Source organism: Epinephelus fuscoguttatus, linkage group LG19 (genome assembly GCF_011397635.1).
Source record: "Epinephelus fuscoguttatus linkage group LG19, E.fuscoguttatus.final_Chr_v1".
NCBI lineage: Eukaryota > Metazoa > Chordata > Actinopteri > Perciformes > Serranidae > Epinephelus > Epinephelus fuscoguttatus.
In genome coordinates, this window is record NC_064770.1 from 20801001 (window position 1) to 20827059 (window position 26059).

The following is a 26059-nucleotide window of genomic DNA, read 5'->3' on the forward strand; positions in this document are numbered from 1 at the left end:
CCTGCCCTCTGTGCATCCTACTGACTCTGTTTCAACTCTGAGGGTCAGCAGACTCACTTGTCTTTTTCACCAGGGCTTCCAAGGCAAGAACGGACCCCCCGGCCCAGCAGGTGTTGTTGGACCACAGGTAAGAGGATCAGCCCCTGGTATATGATATTCTTCTCCTAACAGCTGTTTCTATTCACATAGCATATTTTATTTTCAGGGCAAATCTGGCGAAACTGGGCCAACTGGAGACAGAGGCCATCCAGGACCACCAGGACCACCCGGTGAGCATGGTTTACCCGGATCTGCCGGAAAAGAGGGCGCAAAGGTGAGTAGTTTTCATCATAATGTCAGGATCATAATCACTTACCAGCATCACCTTATTACTGTTATATTAGATAAAGCCCAAGGACTCTCTCAGCACTGCCTGAATATCTTATCTCCTGGGTCTCATCCTATCCACTAATTTGCTAATAAATAACAGCGGAAAACCTTGCGGTGTTGAGTGTATTATGGCTCATAAAAGATAAATGTTCCTTCTTGGTGTGACTTGCTGGTTGGTGTGATTTATGACTGCATAAGGGCCTGCTGTCTGCTGGCTACTTGCTGTATATCTAATCACGTGTGTATGTGTGGTTTCCAGGGAGACCCAGGTCCACCAGGAGCCGCGGGGAAAAGTGGCCCTGCTGGGCTCCAAGGCTTCAGAGGGAGCAGAGGGACCCCTGGTGCAACGGTAACACAGATTATCTTACATTTCACTTCCTTGCCTTCACTAGCTGACATCATCAGATCCTCTTGAAATGTTCATTTTGCGATTAGATCACATTGTAATTCACTGATGATAAATCTTGTAATGGATGCGACTGAGGATTGGTTGTGAAGGCTATTTATGTGTCTCCCCAGGGTCCTGCTGGTTTGAAAGGAGGAGAGGGCCTACCTGGTGTTGCAGGATCTATTGTAAGTCTCATTTGGTTAAAGTATTTTCTATCCCATCCTCTGCTCTCTGCCCATCTTCTATGTTATATAGAATTCGATGACATATGAAGGAGTAGGCTGTTTCCATGGTGATTGCTGATGGTGACCACCACATTAAATCAAAGAGTGAATCATGTGACATGCTCACCTCACCTCCACTCTCACTTCTACTTTTTTCCAGGGTGCAACTGGAGAGAGGGGCCCCGCTGGGCCGGCTGGTGCTATTGGCCAGCCAGGACGGCCTGGCGGCGTGGGACCTGCTGGGCCGATGGGAGAGAAAGGCGAGCCAGTAAGATTTGGAACACTGCTAATTTTGTTTCTTAGGCAACAATATCCACTAACACATACTGTACCATCTCCTCCCACCATTGGGTAGTAAACAACATGCTGTGTCGCTTTGGAACATGTCATTATGTAACGGAGAGCAGGAGAGAGGTAAAGGAGACAGAGAGAGAAAGGCCAGGAGAAAATATGAATGTGATCAAGCCTGCTTTCTTGGAGTTTTCTTCCTGGTTTGTTTCATTAATCAATGTGTCATGCTGCTATATGAGGATAATAAGTATTGTAGCATTTGCTAGATGTGCGCTGTTTTCCCATCTGTTCCCCAGGGAGAGAAGGGGCCTGTGGGGCCCGCTGGGCAAGATGGGGAACAGGGACCTGTCGGGCTGCCAGGGGCTGCGGGAACTCCTGGGCTTCCAGGAGACGACGGAGATAAGGTATTTACATTGGACAGACAGCATGGACTGCAGCGCTGCAGCAAAGTGCTTGCTTTTTGGATGTAACATTTGTGTGATCACGTGTCTGCATTTGTCCTATAGGGAGAGACAGGAGGACCAGGCCAGAAGGGCAGCAAAGGAGACAAAGGCGAAGCTGTAAGTTTGACGTTTACATGAATATTCCGAACATCTCATGATTAACTTGTATCACCAGGATTTAGAGGTCAAACTGCCTTATAATGACTGTTTGTCTGGACTGTGTATCATCTGGTGGAATGAGCAGATGGTTTTAATCATGTCTTTCCTATTGTGAATGTACATTGAACTGTCCTTCTGCTTTTCTAGGGACCCCCAGGACCTGTTGGAACTCAAGGGCCTGTGGGCCAACCAGGCCTGCCAGTACGTTACATAAAACTCAGAATGCATTATATAAAAACACATCATTGTATAATAATTTTGATTAAATTGTGCTGTGTTAACAGTGCTGACCTGTCTGTGTGTCTTTCAGGGTGCAGATGGTGAGCCAGGTCCACGTGGGCAGCAAGGCATGAACGGAGCAAAAGGAGATGAAGGACATAGAGGTTTTAAGGGGGCAACTGGTCCCTCTGGACTGCAGGTAAAGAATTACTATCGGCTCCACAAGCTAACTGTATCTCCACTGGCTCATCTCTTATTTCACATTTCAATTTAACTTCATATTTCTTTCCATTTCATAACTGAGACTGCACTTCTCACTGTATCTGCATTTGCAGGGAATGCCAGGGCCATCAGGGGAGAAAGGAGAGAGCGGGCATGTTGGCTCGATGGTGAGTTACTGTTCAGCAATCTCAGCACATATAACACTCATCTCAAGTCCACCGCTCTGGTCCAGTGTCTGTCTCAAGTCTGTTCTCAACACCACTTTACTGACATCTCACACTTTGCTTCATTATTACCATGACTTTGACTTGTCTTGGGCTTGTCTGATATTGGATATCGACTTCACTTTCCTTCACTTTCCAAAAAACCTTCAACCTTCGTCCACTTTTCTTCATTTTCTCCACAGTATCAAAGCAGTTTAATGGATCTTTTTGAAGATCAAACACGTGTGCATTCATTAGCAGAAAAACAGTGAATTATTTACCAGGAATATTTAGGGTGTAATGCTGCAAATAGAGTAAATTTACATTTCTGTTTATGATTTGAAAGCTCTTGTATATTTGACATGGGCACTAGATTGACAGAGATAATTACCCAGTTTTCTCTGACTTTCAGGCAGGTGGTCTCGATACTTTCACAAGGTGCACGTCTGATTAAAGCATTATTGCATGTAATAACGACATCCAAGAAGAAAGGCCATCCCCCTTTGCTTCAAAAAATAAGATGGTGCGCACAAAATTATAAGGAGGGTGCACTACTGTACAAACAAAACAGCACCTACAACAGTCATAAAATGTTGCCCTATTAGAGGTGTACCATAACACACTGTGTACACGTTTAATATTGTAGTTGTAATCACATTACTTGATACCTATAGTTCAGGGGAGCTCAAGGTTTTGATGACTGAGTGCCAATTTAGGGAGCCAGCATATAATGAAGGGCTGCACATGAAAAGTGCAGTTGCAAATTTGTCCACTGAATTCGTTAACTTTAGCTAACAGCACTAGCACTGATGACAGAATGTAACAATCGTGAGGTGCCAGTATTAAAATAGACCGCATATGATTAAAACATTATGAGTGCATTCCACGTCATGGTCGGGGGCCACCATTAGCCAGCAGGCTACACTTTAAGCAACAATGCTGTAAATTTTGCAGCAAAAATAAGAGGGAGTGAGCTGTAAGTGCAACAGATTACTGTCAGAAAAAATACATTTCTAAGATTGTGTTATAGAATACATCTCAAACTTTTGATAGCCTATTATAGAAATGGAAGGCTGTTAATGAGGAGAGGGGAGAAATTGCTTTGGTTTTAAGATTCTCTCTGACCTACTGTTGCCAGATCATTGTAAAGTACAGCACTATAAAGGTTCAGCAGTCTATGAACAACAGCTGTTACACACACAACCCACCATAGCTTTTCAATCGTTAATCATTAGTGCCGTCTATTTTGTTTGTTAGTGCTAGTTGTGTTGATCCAGCTGCTGTGTTTCAAACTACTGAATCAACCTTTTTCGTCCGCCGATATTTGTTAATGTTACTTGCCCTCAGACCTGGTTTGTTCTGGTTCTTGATTGGTTTCAGTATCATTTAGACCCCAGGTGTACAAAGAGGTGTTAACAGATCTTTGGAGTAAAGCCAGTATTGGTTTTAGCACTTAGAGCAGTCTAGTGTTGAGAGTCTTGCACAAAATTTAAGATCGATTTAGCTACTCTGTTCCCGGATTACCAAGAACTGTGTTTCCATTGTAAAAGCCTCGACAACACTTGACACCTTACAATCAAAACAGCCTCATCAGTTTAGGAACTGAGGAAAACAACTATATCTGTGGTTTCATGAGAATGAGCATTTTTGAAAGCAGACAGACTTGTCATAACAGATAAAGCACAGGTGTAAGTAAGAGCATTAATGAGGATTCTGCTGTGGGTACAGTATGGATAGGACAGTGATTATAGTTTGTACGGTACAGACATATCATAATCATGACACGCTTAACAATTGAAGAACACTTACTATTTGTGTTGGGTTTTGAAGTGTTAGTCAAAGCAGGGAACAAAGCAATTACTTTACCAATTTCTGCTTATAAAAGTAAATATTTACACGGTAAAGTAACTACTTCCATTTGTTTATTAAGGCACACAGTATGGTTTGATAAGCCTATTTATTGTAGCCACAACAGGCCTTTAAATCAAGCATCACAGGTTAGTTTTTAGTATTCAGCAGAATTCATTAAGTGTTTGACAGGTAACAGGCCTAATGAAATAAAAGTGATAAAAGTCGTTTACGTTTATTCTTTGTAACGTTAACATTACAATTTAAATCTTGCACATGGAATACAGCTTCCCACTATAGGCCTATTTTTTTTCACTGATCTCCAGGAGGGAAATGTAATATTCCATATTTCCAGGAAAGCAAGCTCAAACTGCCTGAGCCGTCGGCCATTGTGCGCAGTGACAGTCTAGCGCTGATTGATTGACTGCTTTATGACATTTATTGTGCTGCTGTAAGGTCTGGTGACTAGTGGCCCTGCAGTGTTCCAAGTAACGTTAAGTTATTAATAACTTACAGAAACATTGCGTGCTGTAGTCCACCTTCTCTTCCACTCCCTCTGTCACTCTCTGTCACAAGACAGAGGGACTGAGCACCGCTCACCCGGTCCAGGCGTTATGAGGGGTGACAGTAGATCGTAACTCTATATGTCTGCTATGATCAAGTCACGAGTAACGAACACATTTAAAGTTTTGTAATTGTAATGGCCTTATTCGATTTGAAAAGGTATTTAGTTACATTTCTAGTTACCACCAAAAGTATTGAAATTACAGCAATGTGTTACATTTGTGTTACTACTTTTGTGTTACTCCCAAAGTAGCTGCAAACTAGTTAACCATACAACCATGGCATGTATCACATATTGTGTTGAAAGAATACAGCCTTAGGTTAAAAAAACACATGCACTCCATTCAGCTTCTCTTTTACTACTGTTTCTTATATGTCTGTTGGCTTTGGTTATAGCTCTCTTTTATCTGATAAAAACGATATCCACGGTAATGTTGTTGAAAAGAAACCACAAAGCTTTTAACAATCTCAACTCGCCTTTTCAAAGTGCGATTGATCTTTAAGGCTGAGTGTGAATGACAGTAGACCATGGCTTCATGTGCAAGAAAGACAAGCCTGTAGAATGAAGTGGTGGTCCTGTATGCAAGAGGAAGAAAGGAATAAAAGAGGAAAGAGAGAGAGAGAGTGACACAGAGGATGCAGTGGAGCAATGGAGTGGAAGGAAGAGGCGTGGCACTGATTGTGAGCAGGAAGACGGTGTGACAGCTGCTAATCAGATTAGCCTCAGCCTTGGCTGTCTAATGAGCATCCTCCTTTGTGACAGTCATCTCACAACGCTGTCAACCATGAACACACGCTCAACAAGATTCTCTATAGCCCCTCTTCTCCACAGCCAGATTAGGGAGCGAATGCATCAGAATGGAACCAAAACAAAAGAGAGAGAGAGAGAGAGAGAGAGAGAGAGAGAGAGAAAGAGAGATAGGAGAGGAGAGATGCTGAAGACTCAGTGGGGAAGTTTCATTCATGTGTGAGCGTTGCGGATCACAGAATTCTCCCCTCTAATGCTCAAGTATCTCTCCGCCAGAAGGATATGTGTTTCCTCTAGTCCCACACAGTTTCTCTCTGGGCAGATTGTCTGTCTTTCTGTCTCAGTGTCTTTACAACACATGGCTCCCTCCAAGACTTCAGAGTGATTCAGAGCACAGCTCAACATCTACTCAACTGAAACTGAAGCTGAGCACAGTTAGGATTAATTGCTTGCCGCTCTCTCTTGAGCTGCACAGAGGAGTCAAATCACATGCCGTCACTGTGGCTGAGAGAATATGGTCTTGCACATCACAGGCTAGAGGTTTCTTATTAATAAGAGAGAATAAGAGAGAGGAGGGGAGAGAGGAATCAGAGCTTGTGTCATATTGAGGGTAATGACCTGTCTGGATGTCTTCATCATGTCACTACGATAATGATCATAGATACTGGGGCCATTGCATAAGCAATCCACCATGGCCTGACTTCTAACGCTCATTTAATTTAGAAGGCAACCCCTAGCTCACATTCAGTTTGTATTTCTGTTTTATTGATGCAGTATATCCTCATTGTTGGCACTGAGATCCTACTGACAACATTTCATTTCTCTCTCCACAGGGGCCTCCAGGACAGCATGGCCCACGAGGCCCCCAGGGCCCCATTGGCGGAGAGGTAGGGTGCAGCATGACTTTATAATCCATTTCATCTTCTTCTTTTTAATCACACATTTGGATTCAGATATGGGCATGACTACAGTGGTATTCAATGCATCTTGTTATGACGGTTTGTATGGTATCTATCAAATTAGCGCCCAACAAATAAGTGCCTTGGTTATACACCCTAGGTAATGTATAGGTAAAGAATCATGGTTGGGTATTGTCATGTTACGTACTTAATGTTAAATTATGTACTGGATGTAACATGAGTTCACTGGTTTAACAACGAGACACAAACACCTGTCTCCTGGGGGAAAGTCCTGTGTTTGTTTGACCCACCCACCACCCCTACCTGCCTCCTTGCATGGACTTTCGCTGTTTAAACTTCCTTCTTTACTCCTGTCAGCACACTGGTCAGCACATCAGTTTATGATGTCATGCAAAGAAGCTATTTGGATGACATTTCAGCCCTCAGGCCTTCTTCAAGATCACTGATCATAGTCAGATACAGGCACTGATATGTTATATAGGCTATACAGTCACACACCTGATGTTGATTAGATAACCATGTTCCACCATCCACCATGGCTGAAACATCATATGAATAAAAGAGAAGTGCATATGGAGCCGGAGTGTGAGATGCTTGTTTACTACTTTAATATCCATCTTTATAACACAACTGTAAACATTCCTTTAAAAACATTACATTCAAACCAACCTATAATGATTGTTTAATTAGTTGAAACGGTAAATGCATCATTTCGTTCGACAATGCTAATTAGCACAATCATTCATTCATTCATTCATTCATTTTCTAACCGCTTCATCCTCTTGAGGGTTGCGGGGGGGCTGGAGCCTATCCCAGCTACATCGGGCGAGAGGCAGGGTACACCCTGGACAGGTCGCCAGACTATCGCAGGGCTGACACATAGAGACAAACAACCATTCACGCTCACATTCACACCAGAGTCACCAATTAACCTAGTCCCCAATCTGCATGTCTTTGGACTGTGGGAGGAAGCCGGAGTGCCCGGAGAGAACCCACGCTGACACGGGGAGAACATGCAAACTCCGCACAGAAGGGCTCCCACGCCCGGGATCGAACCGGCAACCCTCTTGCTGTGAGGCGAGAGTGCTAACCACCACACCACCGTGCCGCCTAGCACAATCAGTATTGCCAAATATAATAATTTCTTATTCATATTTTTTTTTCATGATTTCTGTCAGACTTGATATTCTTGCATTTTTTAAATATTTATAATTAATTCATTGAGGTTTGTAAATATTCATGCTTTGTTTTTGATTTGTTCATTTTGAAAATGTATCACTGAGGCTAAATCATTAGTTTTGTTAATTAAACGTTCTCTATTTTCATGCCTTTGTGACTCATAAAGAAAACATGATGGTGGATCAGCTTAATTATCAAAAAGACCTCCATTCAATATCTAAATTTCAAAGTGAACAAAAGCTTAGTCCTCACACACCACAGACGTTTTGTATTTTCCAGCTCCTCATCTCTTCATATACAGTTTCTTCATTTTGAACACTTCCTACCACAGACCCTCCACTGCTTTTGAAACTTGAATTATTAAACAGTATTAGGATATAATCCCTGGGAGAGAGTTATATTTACTGCTCTATGAATCATTAAGAAGTATTAGACTATCATCCCTGAGAGGCAGTTATATTTACCTCTAGTAATGGCCGTCTCTCCGCAGCCTCTCACACCGGTCAATTATTCAACAGCAAGCTGCAGCAATCAGTGTGAGCCATGCTAGTGCTTCATAGCAGGATGCATGGAAATACAAGGGTGCAGAGATGGAGGGATCCATAAATGGATTGATACAGGAATAGTGGAAGAGAGTGAAATAGTGGTGGGATGGCATGTGAGGAAAGCAGTTGACAGCAGGAGCTCAGCAGTAGTGCGGGGCTGTACTCAGCTCTCATGTTTGTGCACTCTACTGAAAACATGCTTTTACTGAGTTCGTCTCAAGGCACAAAGCACAATACACTGACACACAAGCATGCTAGCTTACATGCATGCACATACACATGCACAAACGAACAAACAAACTGATTGAGAAGGGGGGAATAGCATCCACCCCACTGTGTGACTCAGACACTATCCACATAGCAAACCTGACACTCAGTATTTTTCCTTGTGTTGTGATAATTCTGTTCCAGTTTCAGCGTTCTGTGAGCAGAACTGCTGACAAACAACAAAAACAACAAAAAAATATACTGCACCAAGAACTTGATTTTGAAAAATCAAATGAATATTTCAAACTTGCCCTTGTTTTATGATATTTTGGCTCAGGCTGTTTTCTCTCCTCCTGCCACAGGGCCTACCTGGATTGCCTGGTGGAGTTGGTCAGCCTGGACTTGTTGGAGAGAAGGTTAGAATTTCTCATTAGCAACTACACAGCATGTGCCTCTGCACACAGAGTGTAATAGTGGTTGTTTATGTGTGTGAGCTAGTGCGCCATTCTGTGTGTGTGTGTGTGTGTGTGTGTGTGTGTGTGTGTGTGTGTGTGTGTGTGTGTGTGTGTGTTTGTGTGGTGTGATTTTATCTCACTGACTGTTCCCTCTCTCCCAGGGTGAGGACGGAGAGGCTGGAAACCCTGGACCAGTTGGAGAAACTGGCATTCCTGTAAGTCACGTGATCTCCATCTTTCCTTCCTTGCAACCTCATCCTATCTTCGCCCTTTCCTTGATTGTCATTTCCCATGCTTTTGTCCCAGGGTGCTAAAGGCGATGTAGGGGAGAAGGGTGACTCTGGCCCTCCCGGTGCAGCTGGTCCTCCAGGACCCAGAGGAACACCAGGGGAGGATGGAGCCAAAGGCAACCTTGTAAGTCTTCATCTTTCCGAATCAGTGACTTTTTTTTTCTCTGGTTGTCAGGTCAGTCAGTCTGTTATTGCCATGCCATGCATGTGATGGTTTCTAATGCACTGTATTTGCACATAGGGCCCTATTGGATTTCCTGGAGATTCAGGACCCTCTGGAGAAGCTGGTGTCAATGTGAGTATTATTGATATTCATTTGATCACTAATTTGTCTATAAACTATATTATAATAATTTTTTTCTACATAACGTTTTTTCATCCAGGGTATAGATGGTGGACCAGGGCCTAAGGGAGACAGCGGAGAGCCTGGCAAAGCAGTAAGCAATGATTGTTTTTCTACTTCTTGCATTCGTTGCCAACACAAGTGGCTCTTACGTGCTTAACTGAAGTCTTTATTCTCTTTGACATATTGAGGTTTTGCATCATGATAATTATGGCTGGACATTCTTCTCAGTGATTTGTGACTGAGTGGAAACATGTTTATATTTAAATTTTTTCTGTTTTCTTCAGGGACCTCCAGGAGCCTCTGGAGAGCCAGGTCCTTCAGGACCTCCTGGACGAAGGGTAAGCTACACATTTTTTGTGTGTGCGTGTATGAATATGTGGTTACATGTGTGTTTGTTTGTAGTCAGTAGCTCTTGTCTTCATGTCAGCAACACTGTCTCTCAACCCCAGGGTCATATCGGTGCTGCAGGAAAAGAAGGGAAGCAAGGCATGAAGGGAGCCAAGGTAAGGATAATGACTGACCCTGAGCTCAGTGGTTGTGCATGGTGACTTCCAACATATAGCCTTTCTCAACTATTTTGCTCCTAATGCCTTGCTGTTTATGGCTGTTTTCTGCTCTGTAGGGGACAACAGGAACCCAGGGTCCAGTGGGGAAGACAGGCCCAGTGGGACCCCAAGGACAGCCAGGGAGGCCTGGTCCAGAAGGTCTTCGAGGCATCCCAGGTCCCGCGGTCAGTATACAATGTAAAATGCTGCTTTAACATTATTCTGAAGCTGGTACTGTCTCTGAGTCTGAAGCAACATCACTGAAACTGATCCAAACATGAGGTCTCATTTGTGTTTAATCATTGTATCAAAATACTTTGCACTACAAATTATGTGTTTCTTTTCTAGGGTGAACAAGGATTAAATGGGCCGCCAGGACAGACTGGACCACCAGGACCATTAGTAAGATCTTTATATTTGGCTGTCACTGGAAAAGGACAATTTGGGACATTTAAGATATTAAATCATGTTTCAAACCCAACACAACCAATCCAAACCACATTTTATGTACAGTATCTACAGCACTGGCCAACTAATTCATCTACCATTGTTAACAGGGGCCGCCAGGACTTCCAGGATTAAAAGGAGACCCTGGATTTAAGGGAGATAAAGTGAGTGTTTAGTCCATGCCAGAGAGAACACTCTGTACTAGTGTAAACCTTGGCAACCAGTGCTGATGTACCATGTCTCTGTCTGCAGGGTCATGGTGGGTTGATCGGTCTAATTGGCCCCCCAGGAGAGCCCGGTGAGAAGGGAGACAGAGGCCTGCCAGGGATCCAGGGTATACCAGGGCCTAAAGGAGATGGGGTACATGTAGTTTCAACACAATGCATCTCATTCTCTGCGACACAAAAGAAGTTCAGTTCACTAACAAGATATGCTTGTCCTCATATCTAGGGTACAGCTGGCACACCTGGTCCCACTGGCCCACTGGGACCTCCTGGACTGGCAGTAAGTGTCTTAGCCGTTGCAACATTATATATGCTTTTTTATAAACAAGTATGTCTTCGTCTACTGTACGTGACAGTAATTTCACATTGCAATTGTTTAACTGCCCATATGGAGTTTATACCTGTGGTCTACTGCATCTTGTTAATGCACATGTAAATTTGAATCAGGAGCGCATCTTTTAATCTCAAGCCATCCGTCTGCAATTACTCTGCAGGCGTAAAACAAACAATGAACAAAATACACATACCCTATGCTGAGAGAGGATTTCTTAAAAAATAAAAGGCATCACAAAGTACAGTCATCGTTATATCTCTATATGCTCTCTATTCTTTGCTCCATAACTTTGGTGCAAATTGGCATAATTTCTTCACTGAAACTCAATAAATAGTAGGGATGTCCCGACTGAGTTTTTTTCCCCCTGATCCTGATGTGAGTCATTAAATATTTGGCCGATACTGAGTCCCAATCCGATACTCCTATTTTCCTAGATAATACAGCTGCACAATGCACACTTCAAGTACTTTAAAGTTATTAAAATCAATCCACTGAGTAGCTCTGCAATGGAGATCCCTGCATCCAAGCTATTTCATAATGATTTTTTTTTATTTATTTTTGTTTTTCACAAAATAACAAAGTATAAAACAACAAACCCTCTCTGTAATATTTTTGGCCTCGTCACTGTATTTAGGGAATTTCTCTGTCCCGTTAAGAGAGAGCATCTTTTAGTGTTTGTTGCTTCGTGCAACCTTTGCCTGAGTGACCTGAATGATGATTGCACGGATTAAGCTACATGAATAAATTACTCTTATTAGCTTTTTGCTCGCAGGGCTTTTTTTGTTGCACTTGCAGTGGCGTGGTGAGACTAGTTGATCTGTACCGTTGTCTTCCTCTTCTCAGAATAGGGCGGTGAAACACCATGCGCCATAGATGATAGTAAAACACAAGAGACTCTCTCACTGAGCTGAACTGAAACCAGTGCTTACAACTTTAGTTCAATCAGGAGAGACTTGTTTTTATAGTAAAAAGATTATTTATTAAAGCTATAGTTGGTAATCCTGTTCAGAAACACTTCTTGTTATACTGAGTGAAATGGTCCTTCTATCCTGAAAGTAGCCAGTACATAATGTGTTCAGAAAAAGGGATGAAAAAATCCAACCTCTGTGGCAGCTGCAGGCCTGTAAAAACTCTGACCAATCCCTGCCATTCGGTGCGAATGGAAAGAACCAATCAGATGCCTTCATGTCTCATCCTGCCCGAGCCCCCCTCTGTCCCTCCCTCCCTCCTCCTTGCGTGCACTCATCACGTGCCACCGTTGCCGGAAATATTCAGCACACTCCTTAGCAGAAATACTGAGTTAGCAGGAGCTGGCTGAGCAATGGCAGAGAAAATGCAGCCAAAATTACCACATCCAGCGTTACTTGTAACGGCTCGCCCCACTAAACAGGCTGAGAAAAGAAAGTCAGAGGCAGAAAAGGCTGCGACGAAAAAGGCTTTGGATAAAGCGAGACGACAAACCAGACGTCAACATCGGTGCAGCTTTTGAATGGTGGAGACAACTGAGGGAGCTGAAGGGCCTGAAAAGTGATGCAGAGGTTGCTGTCTTTCTGTTGCACAGGTAATTATTTGTTTGCTTTGGGGGGATTAGTTATTTTACTCGGCTCTCCTCTGCCCTCCTGACTCCTATCTACTGCAGGATGCGCGTTCAAGTTTGTGGAGCCGTGGCTTTGGACGGAGCACTGACGGGAGGGGGAGGAGGGGGTGGAGCTTAGAGGAGGTGCCGCTTTCAAATCTTGCTAGCTCTCCAACATTACCAACTATAGCTTTAACGTGCACATAAGAATGAAAAATGTGAAAAGTCTTTGGCGGTTAGACCCCATTGAGATGGTGTGATTTAAAGAAGGGTGATGAATCCAGAGTCGAATACGGACCCCCCCCCCCCCGGGGTCTAGACACTGGTGGTGATAGAGGTGGTGAAGATGAGATGAGAAGAAGATGGAGAAGTGCTGGTGATGTGGATGAGTAGGAGGATATGATGGCTTGAGGTGAATGGGGTGGAGGAGGGCGCGACAATTCTGCCTAAAATGACAGCTGACAGCAGCAGAGGAGAGAGCAGATTTAAAATTTTGTAGGGGCATCCGGATTGGCTGATAAAAATTGAGGCAAAGTTATATTGGATAACTAGAAGAGTGAGCCAGCTGATTAGAGGAAGCAGCGGGAGTGGGAGGGAGGGAATTGTAAATGGATGAGCACAAAGAAAGTCTTCCCGATTGAACATGCGCTGAGCTTCATTAAATAACACAAATAAAAAATCTCATACTGCCTTTTGCTGTTGTTTACGGCATGTGGTGTTTCACCATGGGCGGGGCTGAGCAGAGTGGAAGAGAAACAGACAGAAGAGAGTTGAAGAGTTGCCGAAAGCCTTACTTGTGCATGAAAGCTTCGAAAGTAAAAAAACCTGCTGACATCAAAAAAAGAATCAGATCAGGCTCTATATAGCTCAATATAGCCGATTCCACTCCGTTAAAAAGTATGTTTATCAGATCAGGACATCCCTAATGATTACTTATACACAGGTCATAAAAGATTTAGCTCTCTGGGATTTAAGTGATGATACCAGCTAAGCACCATTTTATCCAGAGAGCATACAGTCCCGTTATTACTCATTATTACACATAGTGAAAGTAATAATTCTGACCTGCCCTGTCGCAAAGCAGGTGCATGATTTTCCATTGAATAGCTGATTTTGCAGTGCTTACTTGAGTAATTATATAGTTTAGTAAGCATTTATCCTTTAAATTTATGTTTTCACTACTTACTCCTCCTCTCCACTCTTAGGGTGCAGCTGGCGCGAAAGGATCGAAGGGAGACACGGTGAGTTCAGTAATCTGTCTTATTTATATATTGCCATTGCTGTACTCACACCTTAGCTTGGTTAGCAGCTGCTTGGAACATATGTTATGGGGAGAGAGAAAACGTGTGTTTGTTGGCTTAAATGTACCATGCGTCATAATCATAATGCTCCACTGTGTTTACTGCATGTCTTTGGAACTAAAAGCCTGCTGTACAGCCACGCTTGCCTTGTGTGTGATTTTTCCATCGGGCCCTTTTAATAGGATTTGGTTCTGGTGTGTGTGATGTTATGAAAACCACTATAGTGTGTCTTGAGAGCCAAAGCTTTGACCACAGAGTGCTGATGCACACAGCTGGATAATCCTATAAAGCAGCAGCCATATCTGCCTGGATAAAGCTGGGATTTGGCCAAGTGGTGCGAGAGAAGATCCAGGTGAGACATGACTGAGACAAACTTTTGTCCTCTTCTATTCTTCAGGGTATCGTCGGTCCCAGAGGAGATCCAGGCCCTGCTGGACCCCCAGGACCCCCAGTGAGTATCGCCAGTGATCCACACCATGGCCTTCGCAGTGCCAGCTTTACCCTCTTTCTGTCCCTTTTACCTCTTGCTCACCTCTCTGTGCTGCCTCCAGGGACTCCCAGCGACAATCATTGAGCCCCTGCCTATCAGGGAGGGCAGACGGAAGAGACGAAGGCACTCCGATCGGGCAGGAGGAGCAGTCCAATCCAGGGAGGAGGATGTGGATGTGGATATGGACGAGTTCCTCCAGGGGGATCAGCCTCTGGAGGATGCTGAGGGAATGGAAGAAGTTTTTGCCATCCTATCTTCCATGAAAACAGAAGTGGAATTGATGAGGAGGCCCCTGGGAACCTTTGAGAGCCCTGCCCGGACCTGTAAAGAGCTCATGATGGTCCAGCCTGACTATAAAGATGGTTAGCACAGACATTGCTTCATAGGTTTTTATCCAAGAAAACAGGTCCAGGAAAAACTGGAATTCATTTCAAATATGCCCACATCCCCTAACATATAAACTTTATAAAGGCCAAATGCTCTTTATCACTTCACCAGCTGCATGTTACCATCCTGTTACACTCGATGTATTCATTATATCAACATCTGGTGCTTGATTGTTGTCCTTTCTTTGTGCACATTGTAGGAGACTACTGGATTGATCCTAACCAGGGCTGTAACAAAGACTCCATCAGGGTCTACTGTAACTTCACAGCTGACGGAGAGACATGTCTCTACCCTGACAAGAGGATTGAGAATGTAAGTCTCCAATCTCTTGCTGTCAGCCTTTACAAAGCCGACCTCGTCATATTACATCAGCGTACAAATCGCTCCTTATATCTCTTGAGCCTAAAATTTTTACTCAGCATCCCCTCTCTCTCTCTCTCTCTCTCTCTCTCTCTCTCTCTCTCTCTCTCTCTCTCTCTCTATGGGTGTCTAGGTGAAATTAGCAGCATGGAACAAAGAGAAGCCAGGAAGCTGGTACGGCCAATACAGGAAAGGCAAGCAGGTACAAAAAAAAACAAAAACCCTCCTCTCCTACCATTAATCTCAGCTGGCTCCAAATGCCAGGCAGTCTTTTTTTTCAGCTAAATTACTCATCCTAATTGAAAGCTTTTGAATGATATTCATGCATATGATTGAGGCCCGAGCATTTGTACAAATGTGTTCACGTGTATGTGTATGCACGCGTGTGTGTGTCCATCCATGTGCAAATGACTGCATGTGAATGTGTATTTGTATATTTGCACATTGTATAATTTGGTATCAATTTATTAGACCATGTGCAACGAGAGAGCCGACTTAATATTGCCAGCAGTTGATTTCAGCAGTCTGGATGACTCACACAGAGCCATTGCCAGCTCTTTTATTGACTAGCATTCAGGGCAGCACGCTCAGAGCACTGGCCTTTCATGTGCACCTGATCAGAGGTCTCATACCCCTCTCAGATAATCAGAGCTGCCAGCACAATTGCAATTTACCGACTTTCACACAGAGTCCTTGGATCTGCTTAGAGTTTTTTTTTCTCTTTCCTTAATTCCCCTACTTCCTACTTTACTTCCCTGTCTGTTTTGATTTTGGAGAGAAGTTGCTGTAACTTTTTCACCCTGGCTTACGTAAACTCCTTCATCAGCACAAGCTGGGAGATTTGTAATTTTGGTGATGTAATTAAAATTAGAACTCATATTTGTCTGAGACAGATTACAGGCTCAGACGTGTTTTTCTGTGGCTTTGTCTCTTTGAGAGAAAACCTGTTTTTGTGTATTTGTTCTCATCCTGTGAGATTTGGTGTAATTTAAGGGTAATGGTGTTTTATACATTTGTCTACACACAATATATTTCTCTGCCTGGTTAGTACACTAATGCCTGTGTATCTATGTCATCCAGTTCTCCTACATAGACAGGGATGGGAACCCTGTGCATGTAGTTCAGCTGACCTTCCTAAAACTACTGAGTGCCACGGCCAAGCAGAGCTTCACTTACACTTGCCAGAACTCGGCAGGCTGGTTTGACAGCACCTCCCGCTCCTACCAGCATGCCCTCCGCTTCCGGGGCAGCAATGATGAGGAGCTGACACAAACCAAAAGCCCCTTCATCAGTGCAGTGCATGATGGATGCCAGGTCAGTGCAGGGACTTGTAAGGGAAAGGGAGTAACTGAACAAATATGTTAGACTTAATGAAACTAATGTGTTTATCAATTGTGCTGCAGTAGCCATCAGATCACTGACTTGAATAGGGATTCAGGCCAGAGAGTGGGAGGAGAGCTAGTTAGTCGTATTAAGCCAAGCAAATTCTAATAATGGCTTTAATTTTTCTCTTTCAGTCCCGCAAAGGTCAGGAAAGGACTCTTCTAGAGATTGACTCCCCCTCGGCAGAGCTGCTCCCTATTATAGATGTGGCTCCAGTAGACTTTGGCAACAGCAACCAGAAATTTGGATTCCAAGTTGGACGAGTATGCTTCAATGGTTAACGAGATGCCAGGAAAAAAAACAAAAAACAAAACAGACCTGCACAGCAAGTTTTCAGAAAAAGAAACTGGACTTTTACCGCTGCCCCAAGCAATATTTATTATATTATGTTCCTGTATGTGGTGGGTTTGTGGTATACTATTTAAGACTCTTCAACAGCCGATGAAATAGGTTCTATGGCTTTACAACAATAAGAAGAATGGCGAGAAAGAGGACATGTACCAGTGGGAACAAAGCACATTTACCAAAGGGAAACATTCCAATTAGATATATTTAATTTTAAGTGTCTTTAAGTGTTTTCTTTTATTCTCACTGTTTGAGTGTGCTGTAGTTGATCCTCTAGAATAAAGAGGACCGCACCACGTGTCGATGACCACTTATAAACAAGACATCTGTCGGAAAGGAGCCTGTCATTCTGTGGTGTGGGTCAGTTGAGTGGGATGTCTCAGACCTTGGATGAGCTAGTTGCTACCTAATGTTTTACAAAGACTGGGACTGAATAAATCAGAGGCGTTGCCATGCTCATTTGCATGCTCAAATTTCACTATAATGGCAATTGCATAGCAGTTGTGAACTAGCCTAGCATATTAATTCCACACAAGCGCCATAATTAATTTCCTGTGTGCAGGAATGATAAATTGTCCTTTTTACCCTTCAACTGCAGTTTGCTCAGTGAATAACCTTGATTAGTATTCAGTAGGCGTAGCTAGTTATTGAACCCGACACTTACTTGAACGGATAAGGTTGTTTCCTCTATTGGACTGCTTCCCTCCATGGGCTTGATAATAGCCTTTTTGAGCCCTCCATGTTTCCAAGGACTACAGTACTGTATATGTCAGATCTAACATCCTGTCTACTGCAGTATATACCTGCTAATGACATACCTCAGCAACCAGGCTGGGGATATTTCAGGGGATGAATTATGAGCATGCTTATTAAAATGTTCTCTCATCTTAACTGCAGTTCTTAATACCAAGAGACATTTCACGCATCTCTTGAAAGCATTTTATAATTGCTGACATAACCTGTTTTCACTTTTCTGCCCCACTCAGTTTTTTTTTTTTTTTTTTTTTTTTTTGTTTCTTGGTTTTGTTCATGTGTTGAAATTTCGATGGAATATGTTCCTGTTCATTTGACAGGATTTGCTCTTCAGTGGTGCTAAAGATGATTCTGTTATTATTGTGTCACTGTGTTTGTGTGTCTCTGTGGGCAGGATTATCGGACTAGAGAGGAAGAGGGGTTATTGCTCTTTCAGCAGCACAAAACACCCTCAGAGGCTTGGGGACTGGTCTACTGTGTTTTTTGCACATCTTCTGGCTGATTGTGCCAATTTCACAGGGCCAGTGAAAGGAGGTTAGGGACAGTTCAGAGCAATGTGGTTGATAGCTTTAAAAGGAAAATCCGTCTTAAACCGAATTCACATTGCGACATTCTACTGATATAGTAAAGCCAGTATCTACAAATGCAGATGACTAAACTAGAAATTCCAGCATCAAGACGTCATCAGGTAACATTTTGAAAATCCATTGTATTTTCTTTTTAATATTTATTTCAAATTTCCTTTGAAAATTGTAGAGCTGTGAATTAGAAATTGTCCTCACATCCCACTGAGCTTACCAGGGTGCCATTACAGTGCTATGTTATTTCATTATTCACCGTCTGTGGAGCAGCTCCAGGATTTGTTTTTAGATGACATTATTACTGCCGTCTGTCGCTGTATGTCAGCTTAAACAGACTTGTTCAAATTAACAAATGAAACTGTGAAATATTACAGAAGATGACATATGCATGTGAATTCTATTTTACGGATGATATTCCCTTTAGCAAATGAAATCTTAATGCTCTGCCTACCTTCTCCGACTCAAACAGTAGACCGTGTTCCCAGCGTGTGTAATTTTGCAATTCACACTATTTGTTTCATAGCATATAAACATTCCACTTATAAACTCCTCTCCTCCGGTCCCATCCTGCGCTGCCTCTCCTGTGTATAGTGTTTTTGTTGTACTAATTTTATATACTGTACAGTTATTCTGAGGAGTTTATGAGCAGTAACCTGCTGCCTGAATGAAAAACAAATGTATTTGTCACAAATTGATGTGCGAATAAAAACAAACAAGAAATCATTCTGTTATCTTTTACCATTCCAGACCCGCCATGCGGGCAGGAACAATATCCATGACAGAATGTGGCTGTCTGCAGTGTCCAGTCAGAGTGTAATACACAAACAAGGCTCTTCATTACCAACTAGTTCTGCAACATTCCCTCAACAAGCTTGCAATCAGCATCCCCACGCAGCCGATGTAATCAACTCTGATTTGCTCCCCAGTTCATTTATTTCAATTAGCTCTGTTTCAGTCCTCCGGGGAGAAGGTTGGGAGGAGACAGAGGCAAGGGAAGGATGGAAGGATGGATGGTGAGAAAAAGAGAAGAGATCTGTAATGAAATGGCTGAGGCTGAGAAACGCAGCCTTGGAGATTTGGTTGGTTTTGGGGGAAGTGGAGCTGTTCTGATGGATTCATGTGAGACAGACAAAAAGCAGACAAAAAAGAATTGTAAAAGTCCCACTACTTTATTTCTAAGCAGTGTCTGAATTTCTCTGAGCCCCTTTCACATGCTCTCTCTGTCTGTATCTCCGTCTGCCTACTTATCTCTGTTGCTACCACAAACACACACATGCAATAATTGCATTTTGCTACATCTTGCAAACTCATGCACGGACACAACATGCACAAATACACACATGTACACGCACAAAAGCCTATTCTCTCACACACATTAAAGTACAAGGCGCTCATCCCCTTTGGGGCCTACTGTTCAAGGTTAGCGTCAATGGCAGAATAAAGGTTACCATGTTTTTTTTCCTCCTCCTTTCTGCTCTCTTCCACTCAATTGAATTTTAACCACACTAAGCTCTTGACCAGGAAAGGTCATCTGTTGCCACTAACTCAGAATAATGATCAAGCAGAAGAGCATTGTGACTGTCAATATGGTATTTCCGCGGCACCATGCCCTTTTCTCTCACTCACATTCCACCCTCTAGTGCCCGCCATTCCTGTGACATTGTGTCTCCAGAGTCTTGTATTTCTTCTGCCGAGAGGTGAACCTTTTGTTAGATAGTATCGCTGCGGTGCTTTACAACTATTTCCTCTGTTGAGAGCTGGAAATCTTTATGATGGGCTAATGTACAAGAATAGCCCACTGAATTAAGTCGTCAAACACGACAATCATTTGGAAACCACTGATACATAGTCTCCACATTGCACAAAGATAAACCAGCTTGTATAAGGCATCAAGAGGAGCTCTTCATCCAGCTGATCCCAGAGCTCAGCTTTGTGAGAGGCAGTGGAAATCCCATGGAAATGCACTCCCTGGTGAGGAAAATTGATACAATATGCTCACATATGCAAACATATAACATATATACAACAGTGCTGAACAGTGTGGGTGAATAGAGTTTTCTAGACTGTCAAATCACAGTGCTTGGAAAAAAAAAGACAATGAAAAATGATGTGTTGCTGCTTTACTAATTCTTCCCTTCAGGATTCTCTAAACTGTTTCATAAGAGATACTTCAAAAATTACAATAGGCCGCTGAATAGTAGTTGTGGAGCAGACAGCAGAAAACAGGAAGCTTGTCATGTGTTGTTTTGAATTGTCATTTTTTATATCATTATCACCTCAAAAAAAACTCACTCTTTTCTAACAAGATGTTTTTAACATCTGTTATTTTATGATTTCTTTCTTCCATCTTTAAAGGTGCAATGTGTTACATATGACCATGATTTTAAAAAATGAACAAACACCAACAGAATGTGAAGTAGAAACAGTTTTGATATTATGTTAAAGACATCTACAGTATATACTGTGTTGTAGAGATATCCACTGATAGGAGCATGCTAACCAGCTAGTCCCAGCCTATCTTGTCTAATACCAATCACTCTAGAATTGGATTGTTTTGCCAGTCTGGTCCAGTTTACAAGCTCAGACCAGTTTGATTTTATGCACCGGCATTTGTCATATTGACATGTTGACATGTTGCCTATATTAGCAATCTGCTCTGACCATGTGATGGCACTGAATCCAACTCGTGTTGCGTTAGTAATAAGCCATATGATAACATGATTAATATCACATTATGTTTGTTTATAAACGGGCTTGTCTACTGGAAAGCTCATGTGTTTTTTGGGGTGACGAAGCAAGACATGGTTGAACAGTTTTGAACAGTATATACTGTAGATGTCTTTGACAAAGTTGAACGCTTGTTTGCTGTTAGGACATAAGCGGCTGCTACGTCAAGTGCGACACCTGGTAAAATTCAGTATACCAATCCAGTTTTTACACTGGCCCACCCCCGACCTCAAGGTGAGTCACTGTAGCATCCAGTCTGCCCTCAGTCCAATACATGAGGACGTATAAGTCAAGTCCCATTTTAGTTTTTGTTTTTTTGAAATACCTGCAATCTCTTACTGTAGTATCGTTTTGATGTGGCTGATTTCTTGCTACAGTGGTCTTGTTAAAACGGCCACACGTTAATAGTCAGATGCAGGTGAGAGGTGTGGGGGGATGGCTCATGAGAGTAGTACCAGGTGAGTTGATTGTCACAGCTGTTGCTGGTTTGTGCTGATTTCACCTCTCCCTTTTTCATGCAGTAGTGTGTTCCATGGATGAGTGCGGTTCAAACCAAGGAGAGGGACACTGCCTGAAGTTTTGGTTTATGACTGAATGGGCTGGAGGAGCCGGGAAGCCACAGGCACATGTCGTGGACTGATTTTGCTGTTGTGTGCTGGGCCGCAGTAAATAAAAGTATTGCATTTAGACGGAGTGCTGATTCCGTGCGTCTGTGCTGGGGAACTCACAGGGGTAGTAAGATGGCTACACTATGATATGGTGACCGTCTCTCAGAGTTTCAGAAGTTTGGTTGAAGTTTGCGAATTCCCATCTTGCTGTTACTTGGTAGTTATTCCAGTAGTTTGGAGCATGTGGCAAAGTATTACACATTGCACCCTTAAAAAGTAACTTTGGTTTCAACAGATGTCTTTGACTTTTTATTTTCATGCCAGTGAAGCTCACAAAAGTTTATTTCTTTAACTAAAAACGAAGGATTGCAGAACTCCGTATTGTTGTTTGGGTGCACGATCTTTGGAAGACACCGCCCCTGCAGCGCTCTGTCTTTTAATGCAATCTGGAAAGGATTGTTATCTTATAATAATATCTTTGTTGTATCTCTCCTGCTGTATCTCAAGGGTGACACACCAAACCCGATGCACTCTGATTTGCAAATTATTACCTGTGTTAGATACAGAATATCTACCTTGTAAGCCTTACCCTATAGATGAAAATCAGGTGAAAGTATTAGGTTTACTCTTGGGCTAAGCTCCTGGCCAGCTCTGCATTACTGCTTGCTGCTATTCCATCAGGGATTTGAGCAGAGCTGTGGGTCTACAGTTGGCACCGATGAGCTACTTTTAGGCCCAAGAGTACATTAGTGTAACCCACAGGCAGGAGGATCCTTGGTTGCTGCATATTGGAAACAAGATTGTCTCTCTTATTCCATCTCTCTCTTATCTCTGTTCTCTGTCTCTCTGGCTCCCCCATCTCCTGCTCCTCTCACATCTCTGTCTCATTATTCTGGAGTTGAAAATGTTAGAGACGTTTCTTTGTCATTTGTTGGACTGTCTAGTCTCCCTCCTATATTCTCTCTCTCTCTCTCTAGTTTCCCATGCCCTCAGCTCCTCTCCTGTGACATTGATTCTAACTAAGCTGAACATGTCACAAAGTCACAGAGAGAGAAACGCACAAATTAAACAGACGTTCATTAACGAGAGAGAGAGAGTCAGCAGGAATATCTACATTTCCGGGTAAACAGGGACACTCCCTTGGTCTCAACACATCCACCCAAATCCGGACGTTGTGTCACAGTAGATAACAGCAGACATTATTTTCCACACCACTGATGTGTGTATAAGTGTGCATGCTGCTTTCAGTTTAGCATCTTGCACTGTACAAGTGGCGGGGAATAACTTGGATCATTTCTAGCTTGTGTTGAACGTGCTCCTTGATGCGTAGGCCTGTAGATGTTTCTGCGTGGGTTTGTGAAATCATAAGGACTTGCGGCTAAGCAGGGGCGCTCTTATTAGTGTGCATGCAAGTGCCTCTCCTGCCAGGTCCCATCCACAGTTCCTTTATCTCAGGGAGGGTGGGGGGAATCATTTCCGCAGATGCCTTTTCCATCAAAAGCGCTTATCGACAAAGCAAACATTAGTAAAGCAGTTTGAAAAAATGACTTGAAAGCGAGGGAGGGCAATAGAAATCCCCGGGTGAGTGGACAAAGAGCGCGGTGACGGTTCAGAAGCCCAAGGCCCTGTGCGTCTGAGAGAATGTCAGATGATTATCTGGCAGACAGAGAGCCCAGATTCAAACGCACAGCTTGAGAACACCCCCGCCGCCTCCACCACACACACACACATCCTACTCCTAATTTGCCGTCTGCTGCAGCTCTCAGCGTCCACAGCCACAACCACTACTACTGCCATGCCATCCTCACTTAACTTAGTCCTTGGTAAAAGGAGGACCGAGTTGTCTGTGAGCTCCCCAAGACAGCCAGAGTAATCAGTGGTGTCTTATTTACCACAGTGCGAGAGGGACACGGAGAGAAATTGATGTATGATGAGAACGAGAGAGCAGGAAGAGAGAGAAAGAGAAAGATAGTCATTCATTTGACAGGCTCGTGTTGCATGAATCACTCAGGCCAATTTAAACATGCACAGCTGTTCATAAATCCAAGGCAGAGCGTGTTAATGAACAAACTTAGCCCTGATCAGGAAAACAGGAGGAATAGTCCCAGGGGATCTGTTTGACTTTGTGTGTGTGTGTGTGTTTGATTTGTTAGAGAATGAGAGTAAGCTAGAGAAAGTGAGGGAGAGAGTGCTAACTGCATGACCCCATCGCTCAATAGAGATGATTTTTCCCCATAAATCAGATGAGGCAGCAAGGGGAAAGAGTGCGAGAGAGACAGAGACTGAGCGATTCAGCTGTGGGAGTACACTGGCTCAGACCTCAGTTGAAAAGCCAGGGAAACTAATCGTTTCCATTCACCTCAACGAGCCTGTGGTCCTGAATGCAAAGAAAATCCTCTTCCTCTCCCTACCTCTCACTCTGTCACCCCTCCGCCCCTTTCCCTCCACTGTCGTTTCCCTTTCCTTCTCTCTCCCTCTGTGAATGATCAATGCACCCTGTCCTGTATCAGTTCCTGCAGCGGCACTGACATGGTTGTTATTCTATCACAGAGAATCGGATGTGGCAGCGTTTCATGGGCACCTGGACACTTTTCATAAATCTTGCAAAGGCAGAGGTGGACTGCAGAGAAAGCACAGCTTGTTGTGTGACAGACCAGGAAAACCTCATTTAGTCTAAAGAAAGACATAGTAAAAATACGGAGGTTGAAACACATGTAGTGGTCAGAGACGGTTTCCTGACACTTGTACAAAACTACCACTGTCGTGTAATCTCTGTACTTACACCAGCAAAATGGATAAGGCCAAGTAATCAATACACCTGCTGACGAGATAAAGTGCATTCCTTTCTCTCCGCTCGACAACTGGCAACGTTTGACTTATGCTTTCATATGTTTCACAGTAATGAGTACAATTGGGCCTGACTCTGCTGCTCTTCAATAATTCAGAGCCAACCTGAGACATGAAGCAATATCCTGAACCTGCAATCGGGAATTATTCCTGCAGTCACTCGCTTTTCTGTGTGTGTCTTTCTCACTAACTGTGATTAGCTCTTTCTTTTTACTTTTTCCTCTTTTTCATATTGTCTACTGTAAGGTTAAAAAATCTTTTTATCTCACTCGCAGATACAGTGCGCACTCACAGTATTTTCACACAAGGCAAGGCCATTCTTTTGTATAGCATCTTTAAGACACAGAAGCAATTCAAAGTGCTTTACATAAGCAAAAACGTACAAAACAAATACAGCAGAAAATAAGGCAATTCATAGAACAAAACAAACAAAAATGACAGATTTAAGGGACGTAGGAGGCATACAAGTATAACAATGCAAAATCTTTAAATGACCTCGGGAAAAGTTTTAAGCCTCAGTTGAAAAGAACAAGGGGTTGGGGCAGACCTCAAGTGCTCAGGAAGTTTTTTTTCCAGATCTGTGCTGCATAATAACTGAAAGCTGCTTCTGCATGTTTGGTTCTGACCCGGGGGACGGTGAGCAAGCCTGTCCCAGACGATCTAAGCGCTCTTGATGGCTCATAACAGAGCAGCATATCAGACGCATTATTTTGGCCCCAAATCATTCAGTGCTTTGTACGTTAATAATTACAGTTTGAAATTAATTCTTTTATTCATAGGAAGCCAGTGTAAAGATCTAAGAATGAGGGTGACGTGTTCCACTTTCTTGGTTTTAGTGAGGACACAGGCAGCAGTGTTGCTTGACTAACACTGATAAAGACTTGATTTTGACTCAGTATTCATGACTTGAGACCTGACTTAGACTTGAGACTCCTGAGACTTTTTTTTTTATTAAATATTTGCAGTGCAATGTGCACAAACCTGGCACCCACTAGGATGAGGCAATGCACAAGGCAGCTATCATGGAGGGAGCTAGTCCAAAAACAGTAAATTTGGGATGCAAGGATTATGTTGTGATGAAGGTAGAAAGAGGAGAACAGCAATATGCAAAGTCTGCAGCTCAAAAAACAGTGACACGACCACCACAACAGCCAGCTTCATCCAGCACTACAAAACCCACAATGAAATGTACATGAATGTGTCTTTTTGGCTAACTAATAAACTAATCGGCTGCACAAATGTTAGCTAGAAAGCTAAAGTTTGACCAGATCATTAAAATGTCATATGACCTGACTTGTGACTTGCTTGGCTTGAGCAATGACTTGACTCCTCTTGCTTGACTTTTAGCAGGGACTCAGCTTCCTTGACTCTCACCACAGAGATTTGCTTGTGACTTGCACATGTGTGACATAAGGCCTTTCACACCAAGTATTTTTTGCCCGAAGTTGTCACATATTTAAAATAAATATGACCTCATGTTGTGTCGATCATGTTTGCACACTGACTCTGAAACTGAAAGACAGGTTCAATA

At 43.0% G+C, this 26059-nt stretch overlaps 1 protein-coding gene across 1 annotated transcript in view; it reads left to right on the forward strand.

Annotated features, from left to right (window-relative positions):
- The window catches only part of col5a3a (collagen, type V, alpha 3a), a 74832-nt gene extending 55763 nt beyond the window's left edge, over positions 1–19069 (forward strand). Inside the window, exons 40-69 of the mRNA XM_049561213.1 lie at positions 74–127; positions 206–313; positions 629–718; positions 889–942; positions 1142–1249; positions 1569–1676; positions 1779–1832; positions 2022–2075; positions 2185–2292; positions 2429–2482; positions 6512–6565; positions 8892–8945; positions 9146–9199; positions 9291–9398; positions 9516–9569; positions 9658–9711; positions 9905–9958; positions 10070–10123; positions 10243–10350; positions 10514–10567; positions 10723–10776; positions 10865–10972; positions 11063–11116; positions 13952–13987; positions 14445–14498; positions 14599–14899; positions 15124–15236; positions 15418–15486; positions 16365–16598; positions 16802–19069. Of these exons, the coding sequence (XP_049417170.1) occupies positions 74–127; positions 206–313; positions 629–718; positions 889–942; positions 1142–1249; positions 1569–1676; positions 1779–1832; positions 2022–2075; positions 2185–2292; positions 2429–2482; positions 6512–6565; positions 8892–8945; positions 9146–9199; positions 9291–9398; positions 9516–9569; positions 9658–9711; positions 9905–9958; positions 10070–10123; positions 10243–10350; positions 10514–10567; positions 10723–10776; positions 10865–10972; positions 11063–11116; positions 13952–13987; positions 14445–14498; positions 14599–14899; positions 15124–15236; positions 15418–15486; positions 16365–16598; positions 16802–16948 (2610 nt within the window). The 3' untranslated portion in view covers positions 16949–19069. The remainder of the gene's footprint in view (positions 1–73; positions 128–205; positions 314–628; positions 719–888; positions 943–1141; positions 1250–1568; positions 1677–1778; positions 1833–2021; positions 2076–2184; positions 2293–2428; positions 2483–6511; positions 6566–8891; positions 8946–9145; positions 9200–9290; positions 9399–9515; positions 9570–9657; positions 9712–9904; positions 9959–10069; positions 10124–10242; positions 10351–10513; positions 10568–10722; positions 10777–10864; positions 10973–11062; positions 11117–13951; positions 13988–14444; positions 14499–14598; positions 14900–15123; positions 15237–15417; positions 15487–16364; positions 16599–16801) is intronic.
- Positions 19070–26059: the final 6990 nt, after the last annotated feature.